The following is a 10,482-nucleotide window of genomic DNA, read 5'->3' as shown; positions in this document are numbered from 1 at the left end:
CCCATCGCTAGTGTATCCAGACATAATACAACAATTGCAACAGAACCCATATTACGTTATTACGTCTCCAGACGAAGTAAATTAATTAATCATAATGAGGTAATAAATAGCTAGTAAACTGATAACAATGTTTTTATAAACTGGAAGTGAAACGTGAGTAGTTCTGAGGAATATAAACAAGGATAAAGTTAATTAAAGATAGTTACGGGGTAAAATCCATCCCTTCAGAGCTATAAAGAATTTACTAGAATTTCGATAACTAAGCCATCAATGAAGCTTTGCCTAGTGCGTGGTCAAATCAATTGTGACAATTTATCATACATTTATGTACAGTTTTAAGCAAAAAATTGAATGTATTCCTACTATTCCAAGAGTAGGAATACTCTAGATTGCTGTATAGTAAGTAAGTTGTCAATCAAGTAAATTGTGTCGGAAGCTCAATGTCACAAGAGTCACTGTCATTCATAGTTAAAACAACACATCACTGAATGTTATTCAAATGATAAATTATAATTATGTCTAATCTATCACCACTATTATTAGCCAATATTATTTATTTACAGAGCTTCTTATCTGATTTGATTATAACCAGTTACTAGCCCGCTTATATAATAAATAAAATCACTACTTACTCTTAATTGGTAATTTGAATTATTTAAAATTCGATATACTAAGATAAATAAAATTATGTACGTACTTCGACGATTTGGGACAGTACTATAATGCCGATCCTGTTACGCAGTGACATATGAAAACTTAAAATTGTTTTCCTGACCCTACATAAAGTTGGCTACGTAATCTGCATATTCACTTTTATCAGATGCTAAAATGCAAGAAATCATTCAAGATTAAAAAAATACGCTGATATAATGCTATTCATGCCCTGAAACTTTAAACCATTTTATTCATTAGGCCCTTGTCTTACCGCTTGGGACTCTTTCTATCAGTTCGTATGATATGATAAATATTTTTTTTTATTCCCACGTGTTACTCAAAAGTGGATACAGTTACAGGAACTTTTTGAGTAATCGAGGAAACGTTTTTGGTATGAAACTGAAGACGAAGGTTTGGTGAAAAGTGGAAATGAGTGGATAATTCCTTAATACCACCCATATTATGATATAACCAATTAAAATTGTTTAATAACTTCATCGTACAACATTTCCAAACCCAAACTATTTCAAATATAGTAATATCCGTTCAAATCAAAACAAACAACGATGTTTTGTTTATAATAAGGTTACCTGTGTCCTTTTATAGCTTAACAATGACGTTGACACGAACATGTGGAACACATGTTTCGTTCGATTAGATCTATAAACTGTTTATTGTTTCTTACTAGCCTGACAGATCCGTAAACAACGAATGTTCGTAGAAACTACGTGCCTTACAGTACTAGTAAAAGGTGGGACTGGTAGGGACCCTAGAGAAGTTGTCTTTTCTTCCTTTTTAAATATAAATGCCAATTCATAAAGTCAACTACGCGATTACTTAAGAAAAACCTGCATATCGAGCTTTAACTGAATGTTATTATCGCGAAAGCGAACGATATGATTAAAACGAGAGCAAACTGTTGCATCGCTAAGAAATACACTTTTGTAAACTACGGAACTGTAGGTGAAATGATGCATTTGAACTTTTTTAAACACAATATTTACCTAATAAGGAATTAAAATACAGTCGGTACAATTTGTCAGTATTTAAAAAATCACAATCTGATGTTTTTCTTGTCAGGACGAGTAATCACAACTCTATTTTTTTAATACGTCACTAAACTAAACTATTATTTGAATGAAACACAATGTCTTGTGAGAATAATTCAAACAAGTTTGATTACAATGATCGTATTCAATTCTAGTGGGAATTGAAATAGCTGTTTAACAAGGGTATAATGAAATCATCGTGTTAGTATAAACGATATGAACAATACTCATAGCTAGTTAAACTTATTGATTGGTAAACGAACTGGCAGGATAAAAACGACGTCTGGCGCAGTGGTCGCATTACTCGTATTGTGGACAATCATGGTCACTGGTTTAGTTCTCACAAATAAATTTTATTTGTTTATTCTTAAGTTAATATTTATTTCTTCTTTGTCAATTTACTTGTTCAGATGCTCAAGATACTATGTAATTTTGTACTTTTTCTGGAATATTTTTTTATATTTTTTATTGATATTTGTTATGATCCAAAAAACCTCCTATCGACATTAAGTAAGAAGGCTAATTAAAAAAAAAGTTCACTATCGGATTTATAACTCACAAAGTGAGGATTTGCATGCTTCCACAGCTATTATCTCTTCCGAACCATAGGCTCTGATTTGACAAGAATTTTCGGCAAATATACCATAACCGTAATACGTGTATTACAATGAGACCAATATATTTCTATAACGTTTAAATAGATCGTTATAGGCCATCTATTGAGTGGCAAAAGGTACGAAAATAATTTTAATTGTTTTTATGCAGGACAGACAATACACTAATCTATACTAATATTATAAAGCTGAAGAGTTTGTTTGTTTGTTTGTTTGAACGCGCTAATCTCAGGAACTACTGGTCCTATTTTAAAAAATCTTTCAGTGTTAGATAGCCCATTTATCGAGGAAGGCTATAGGCTATATATATATCATCACGCTACGACCAATAGGAGCAGATGACAGTAAAAAAAGTAACAAAAACGGGGAAAATTATGACGCATTCTCTCTTATGTGACGCAAGCGAAGTTGCGCGGGTCAGCTAGTTTATTATAAAGGTGATGTTGTTATATCATAGCAAGTTACTATGCAAAATGAGTAAAATTAGAAACGAAGTCCAACTAAAAACTGTTCTTAGTTAATTAAAAGAAATAGTATTTTATTACATTATTACTTTTAATAATTTTGTGTTGTACATTTCCTAAAAACTACAGATGATAATGAATCGACAATTATTACGCAAGTTAATTATATTGAATATCCTTTACTTCAACTTGGCTCGTCACGCTATGTGATCACTTTTTGCAAATCTAAGGATAAAATACGATCCTTAAAGAATTAACAAAAAGTTTCATAAAAACCTAATTATTTTGGACTTTAACGTTCATAGACGTACCGCAGAAAAACAAAATGAAAATCATTGCGGTAAGCTCCGTTTTCCCAAATATGACGTATCTATTCAAATAATTACATAATGAGTCTCATTTCATTGTGAGGTGTGTACTAGTAATATGATTTAACATTATAAAGAAATAACAATGAATTCCCAGACGATTATTTACTACGCAGACCATTCTGATAAGGATAGTAATACGATGTTCTTCTGCACTACTTCTATACTGCATTTTGTTTACAAGTCCCAAATCGGCGACTGTTTTATAATGGAAATATTTTAATACCGAAACGCAAATAAATTTTTGATTATAGCTGATATGAATATGTCGTTTAGTTTCTGATATTAAATGTTCATAAAAAGGTACAGAAATAATATCCCGGCCTACGAGATGAGATAGTGGTTGAAAAATTACCAATTTTGATTGGAAGTTACTTAACAATTCATTCGGTTTGCAAAATGGTAGGTACGTATTGCTTTGATCTTTGGATCTCAGTCTGTTACAGGACAATTATGATTGATTTCAGGCATGACTACATTATAGAAACATTTACGGCGCAATTTTAGGTTTGAAGACACTGTTTTGAATCGCACAGCCTCGATGCCCAATCACTTTGGTCAATCAATTTGTGCCCATATAAATCGCAGCGAGAGCGAGACATATTCATTTCTTCAGTAACTTAAGACGAGTACACATTCAGTGTCGTGGTGGAATTCAGAATAGTGTGAAGTGTTTTTGTATGAACGGTTCAAACAAATAATCAAAATGAAGATCCTTATGAGAGCAGATACGCATTACAGCATACAATATACCAGTGAAAGTGAAAAGCCAAAATACACATTTTCACAGGTGGGCAATTAAGAAAATTATTCTTTTCATACTACATTATTATTAAAGTATGACAATAATATATCCAAATATTAAATTGAAAGTTCAATAAACTGTGTAAATATGACATAACTATTACAGTGCAAATATATTACGGTTTTGTCATTGTTAACTACTCGTACTAAAACATGGAGCCACCAATTGGCGGGTTAATTAATCTTAATCTGTGCTACTTGGTTAATATTCCACTCACTTTTGTTCCCTTGGTAATAGCACGATTTTTATTATGATTATTACGTCCTTCTTCATAACTGGATCGGTAAAGTGGATCTATTAAATATACACGTACAAAATTGAATCGAAGACGCTTGAGGGTCATCCCTCTCTCATTTGTTTTAATTTTCATGTGACTTTGCCTATTGTTTCCTTACGGCCAGTTTTTTTCATCAAAACATTCAAAGGAGATCGGCAGATTTCGTACAGCTTAAAGTTTGTGTTCTTTCGTAACAGAATTTGTACCACTTATTAAGGGGACTAAGTCACTTATTTTTATTTAGGAGTATTATTTTTAGAAGTACGGATTAATTAGAAAGTATTTGTTTATTTAAATAATAATTTTTGGTCCATGGCTTATATTTGTTGACAACTAAAGAAAAAGAAAATCTCATGAGATGTCACTTTTCGTCTGACGTCTACGCATCCGCCAATTTGCTGTTGTTTTGAATTGTGGTTTTGACAGCATCTGAGCAATTTAGCGAACTATCGGGGCTTCTAAAAATGGACATAACTTTTACCTCCCAACTTTTAAAAATATAAGAATTTTAAAATAAGCTTGTCTATCATATTAGCTACCAATTAAAACAAAAAGTAAACCTAAACATGACATTTTATAAGCTGTACGAATTCTTCATATAAACCTGCCGTTCGCCTTTGTCGAACAAAATTGACGGTAATTTTTGCATTACTTACACTTTGGCTGTTACTTTTGATGAAGAAACTGGCCGTTCGTTGTACATAAGTACAAGTAATAAGGAGTCTTTGTAAATCTTTCACCGTAGGTCATGCATTGATAATGGGTTACACGGTTCATTACGTTATCGACGTGCAATGAATTTAACATTAATAAAATCAATCAGGAATCTGTGACCATAGCAAAAACGTGAAAACAAGTTACAATAACTCGTGACATTCCTCGTGCTTCATTTCGTGGTTGTTCTACAACTTACTCCAACTAAAAAATGCAATATTTTCAAGCAATGCGTGTTAAGTTTAAACTGTTATCCATTAGATAGTTCTTTAAAATCGAAAGACTGCGCCGTTATTTTGATGGTGGTCTTCGTAATAGTACTAACCGTAACTAAGTTACCCATCATTCAATTTTTCACTAGATTTTAGTTAAGTACTACAATTTGTTCACCATTAATTAAGGAACCTTGTTACTTCATTTAACTATTGATACTATTTAAGTTCTATCTTATAAGCAGAACATGGTAAGCTTAGATTTATTCTTCACTATGAGTTACACAAACAAGTAGCAATATCTATACTAATAACATAGTGCTAAAACGTTTTTTGTTTGAACGCGCTAATCTCGGGAACAACTGGTCCAAATTATTTTTTTGTATTGAAGAGTCCATTTATTGAGGAATTCTTTACAACATTACGCTAGCACTAAAAATGGTAGAGCAGTTATGAAAAATGTTGTGAAAACGGGAATCCTGAAGTCAACACTAATGAAGTCGCGGGAGTCCGCTATTTATAATAATATATTAAACGAAACAATTTCCTTTCAGCTTTATGTACAATATTATTAAATTATTGGAACACTTTTTAGGCTCTTCGAGCTTTACAAGTTTGGGCTAATTAATTAACTTTAGAATCGTTTATTCCTAGGTGTTTATCGAAAAAAGAGATCTCATTTCTAGTTTTACCAGATTGTGATGAAGTTGCGATTTAAGGCGTTTTTTAAAGGTCTCCTTTCAAAATCAAAATCAATTATTTCTTTGTTTAGGTCACATTTGACTCCTATGATAGCCATTACAATTTATTATATAAATACTAATATTATAAAGCTGAAGAGTTTGTTTGTTTGTTTGAACGCGCTAATCTCGGGAACTACTGGTCCGATTTGTAAAATTCTTTCAGTGTTAGATAGCCCATTTATCGAGGAAGGCTATAGGCTATATATCATCACGCTACGACCAATAGGAGCAGAGTACCAGTGAAAAATGTTACAAAAACGGGGAAAATTATGATTCTCTTATGTGACGCAAGCGAAGTTGCGCGGGTCAGCTAGTATAATCTAAAACTGGATGGGAAAGGGGTAAAGCCTTATTAGAAGAGCTAGCAAAAAGCTCACGGTCACTGTTCTCAATCGCCAAAAGATTTACAATGTGGTTGATAAATAGTCATTTTCTTCGTAATTTTGTCGAAGATTTCAATAAGATAGGCTTTACAAGCAATTGTTTACTTCCTAATGTTACATCATTTGATATTTTTGCATAATAACATTTCGTGCAAGATCATAAAATATGCGGAAAATACAAAACATTATTACAATCGTCAATTTACTGACAACATGTGTAAGTGGTCCCAATCAGAGTCAATGATTGCTTAAATGAATAGTAGGCGGTTTGCGTGGCGTCGCGACTCGCACACGCCTCCTTGCAAATAACGTCATGCCACTTCCATTGAAATTAATGAAACGAAAACCATACGAAACAATTACAGTTTATCAATACTATTATGCTACTTAAACAAATTGTACCACAATGTTATTGTAATTATTCTATTATAGGTACTGGCGGCCGTCGCAGTGTCAATGGGCTCTATGATCATCGGTTTTTCTTCGGCTTATACGTCTCCGGCTCTGGTTACCATGAAGAACAGTACTGACATAACAGTTACCGATGAAGAGGTAACATTATTTCTGTTGTCATTAATGTGATATTACCTAAACGATCGATACTTAGAAAGTAACATTGCGGTTTCTACATTTACAGGGCAGCTGGATTGGAAGTTTGATGCCTTTGGCGGCTCTTGCTGGTGGCGTTATAGGCGGACCGCTAGTTGACTACATAGGCCGGCGAAGAACGATCCTTTTCATCGCACCTCCATTCTTCCTTGGTTGGATACTGATAGCTACAGCAAGAGTAGTCCATCTGGTGCTAACTGGACGAGTTATATGCGGTCTATGCGTCGGAGTCGGGTCACTTGCCTTTCCAGTGTATCTTGGCGAAACCATTCAACCAGAAGTTCGCGGCACTCTCGGACTCTTTCCCACTGCTATTGGAAATATCGGAATATTAGTCTGTTATGTAGCAGGTAAATACCTCAACTGGTATCAACTTGCATATCTAGGGGCAGCGCTACCTATTCCTTTCTTTATTTTGACGTTGATGATCCCCGAAACTCCCCGTTGGTACATATCACGCGGACGTAATGAAGAAGCCCGAAAAGCACTACAATGGCTTCGGGGTAAGAATACCAAAATTGACAACGAAATACGTGATATTGCTTTGTCCGATGCGGAAATAGGCAATGACGACATTAATTTAAGAGAACTTTTTAGCATCAAGTATATGCGTTCCATATTAATTTGTTTAGGATTAATGACATTCCAGCAACTATCGGGAATAAACGCCGTGATTTTTTATACCGTAGAGATATTCGATATGTCAGGCAGTTCGATTGACGAAAATTTATCAACTATCATTGTGGGATTCGTAAACTTTGCCTCAACTTTCGTCGCTACGGCACTGATTGACTGTTCTGGGCGTAAAGTACTTCTGTACATATCTTCAGTAATAATGACTATCACGCTAATCATATTGGGATCATTCTTTTACGTAAAACTAGATCTGAAATACGATGTTTCATCTCTTGGGTGGTTACCCTTGGCGTGTATAATGATATACTTGTTGGGCTTCTCTTTGGCATTCGGGCCGATCCCGTGGTTGATGATGGGGGAAATATTACCGGCAAAGATCAGAGGTGGAGCCGCCTCCTTAGTAACAGCATTTAACTGGTTATGTACGTTCATAGTGACTAAAACTTTCCACAACATCATTGACGGTATAGGCAAAGCAGGCACGTTTTGGTTGTTCGGATGCATTTGCTTTGTAGGAATATTCTTCATTGTTATTTTCGTACCAGAAACAAGGGGAAAGAGTCTCGAACAGATTGAAAATAAGCTTACTGGCAGAGCTAGTACTAGAACTCGCCGAATGAGTTCTATTGCAAATATCAAACCATTGCCCAGTGGTTGTTAAGAAATTGTTACTTAAATAATTGGTTGTGATGTTTCCTATTGATGTATCATTCGTGTTATTTCTATTGGCTTATTTTATATCAATCAATTAATATCAAAGTCAAACATATCTAAACTCGAATAATATTATAGTAACTGTATTATCTTTATTATTTAACTTGTAATTGTTTTCAATGTATTCAAAACCATTTTAATTGAACTATACCTAGGTCCTACCTCAAAGTAAGATTATCTTTTCAAAATTGTTATCAAATCAATCAGCCGCGTCTTTCTTTCAATTATGTTGTAATCGACTTCCAGTCTCACTGAATGTAGCTATATATCAGTATTTCATATGGAGCTATTGTCTATCGAACCTCCATTACCCATTAGGTTATAACTCGATACCCATTAGTGAGACTGGCTGTCAGAATTTCAAGTTTTTAACTACTGGTAACAACTGTCAAAGATCTTTGAAAATAACAGCTGGGACCCACAATTTAATGTGCCTTCCGAAAAATTTAAATATGTTCTCACATACTAAAATAAAAACATAATTATAGTTTAGCGCTATAGCTTCTAGAATTTAGACACTAAGATGTAGCTAGTGATACCAGACAATTACTTACATAGAATATAAGTTCATGTAAATAGAAATGTAGTACATTATATCTTTAATTTATTGTTAAATAAATCAAAAGTATTATGACAAAATACATTATAAGATAGCATTATTATGAAACAATTTTTGTTTAAGTCAAAATAATATTTATTCTGTATTTTATATTCTTATTTGAAATATGTTTACAGAATTATAAAATATTCATTAAAGTTATATAAAGAAATATGAGTGTAGTGTTAATTCTCACAAAAAGGCCAAACAATGAGGGATTATAAACATAATAAACATTGAAGTTAATTAACACACAACTTTACGTCAGACATAATGATTAAATCTATTTATATAAAGACGAAAGAGCATTTGTATGTTAATATATTTACTGAAATCTAACATTAAGTCTTGGGATGACGTTTTTTATTCTTTTAAATAAAGATTCCAACAATGTTTTTTACTTAGAATACACAAAAGCAAAAATTCAGTAGTCATATAACTGTATATTATAACTAGTACATGCAACCAGCCTAAATGTATCTGGTTGCAAAGTGTGTTTTTCATCCAGAACTTGCAAATGCTTAGCTTATAAAAAAATAGATTTAAAAAATATGAACATCTACCCAAATACAAAATTTCTTCTTTACATAAGAGGCAAATGTTCTAATATCTGAAGTTCTCTATTATTAATGGGTTGTAAAACCAGTGTTTTACGATAATAATTTGAATATCCGACAATAACACTAAGAAATAACACAGAAAATACATTCCCAATCAAACAGTATCCATTGTTACAGTCTAGTATCTACCAGTAACATTGCTATAATATTGCCACCTTATTTAACAATATGCTACAAGCTCTACAATACAATAAAACTGAAGTATATTACATTGACATCACATATTATATTAGTTTCAAATTTGATTTGATTCGAAGTCTCAGCTGTTAGGATTGATTCTTGACTGAATAACTTTGAAGATGTTTGTGTGAAATCTAAATCTAAGTTTTTGTCCATTTGACAAGCAGGAAAGTGCATTGTGATTATAGTCGATGAGGCCATCGACCTCGTAGGGTGTTGGACGTATTAAGAAGGTAGGTATGAAAACTTTAGTATATGTCAAACAATGAAGAAACTTACCCATAACTTGAACGCGGCAAATAGCACAAGTATCACATTCTACATCCCAGCTCCACATGGCGACGGCATTCCACTTCTTCAATGTGAACATTTTGTCTGGCTTCTGCCCATCATTGTCACCACGATCCATTCCATCATAGTCTTCTCCAGACATTTTGGGACACAATTATTAAAAACACGAATTTTCTTCAATTTTACACTTTGTTTATTTACTCGAAGGGAATTTCAGTTTATAAGGACTGTTTTGCCAGTCTTATGTCAGATTAACATAATTTTTAAGCTAACACTAAATGTAATAGTGAAGAATTTTCGTTGTCATGAAATAATAAATATATACCATCATAAACACTCTTCAAACAAAATTTTCAGTAAGACTGGTATCATCAGGATTTAGTTTTCCGTAGGTGAATTATTTATATTCTTCTCCCTGATTAGATAATTTGAGACTTTGTAAACGATTTACTAATGTCATTGAAATGTCAATCGTAGTAATGTCACGATGAGAACGTTCCATTGTACGAAGTGAATCGTTAATTGCGTATTAGTTGTTGATCATTGATTTC

The 10,482-nt window shown here is 33.1% G+C and overlaps 2 protein-coding genes across 2 annotated transcripts in view; one reads left to right on the top strand and one right to left on the bottom strand.

The window, feature by feature from the left end:
* Window positions 1-10,167, bottom strand: part of Roc2 (Regulator of cullins 2) — a 36,080-nt gene extending 25,913 nt beyond the window's left edge. The window contains exon 1 of the mRNA XM_076115720.1: window positions 9,920-10,167. Coding sequence (XP_075971835.1) covers window positions 9,920-10,073 — 154 coding nt within the window. The 5' untranslated portion in view covers window positions 10,074-10,167. The remainder of the gene's footprint in view (window positions 1-9,919) is intronic.
* Window positions 3,745-9,012, top strand: LOC142973748 (facilitated trehalose transporter Tret1-like). Its single transcript, XM_076115743.1, has 3 exons — window positions 3,745-3,939; window positions 6,716-6,835; window positions 6,921-9,012. Exons 1-3 carry the CDS (start codon window positions 3,856-3,858, stop codon window positions 8,187-8,189), a joined length of 1,473 nt encoding a protein of 490 aa, XP_075971858.1. The 5' UTR covers window positions 3,745-3,855; the 3' UTR covers window positions 8,190-9,012.
* Window positions 10,168-10,482: the final 315 nt, after the last annotated feature.

Source organism: Anticarsia gemmatalis, chromosome 1, assembly GCF_050436995.1.
Source record: "Anticarsia gemmatalis isolate Benzon Research Colony breed Stoneville strain chromosome 1, ilAntGemm2 primary, whole genome shotgun sequence".
Taxonomy (NCBI): domain Eukaryota; kingdom Metazoa; phylum Arthropoda; class Insecta; order Lepidoptera; family Erebidae; genus Anticarsia; species Anticarsia gemmatalis.
Note: the sequence above shows the minus strand (reverse complement) of the source record. Positions and strands in the feature narration are given on the sequence as shown.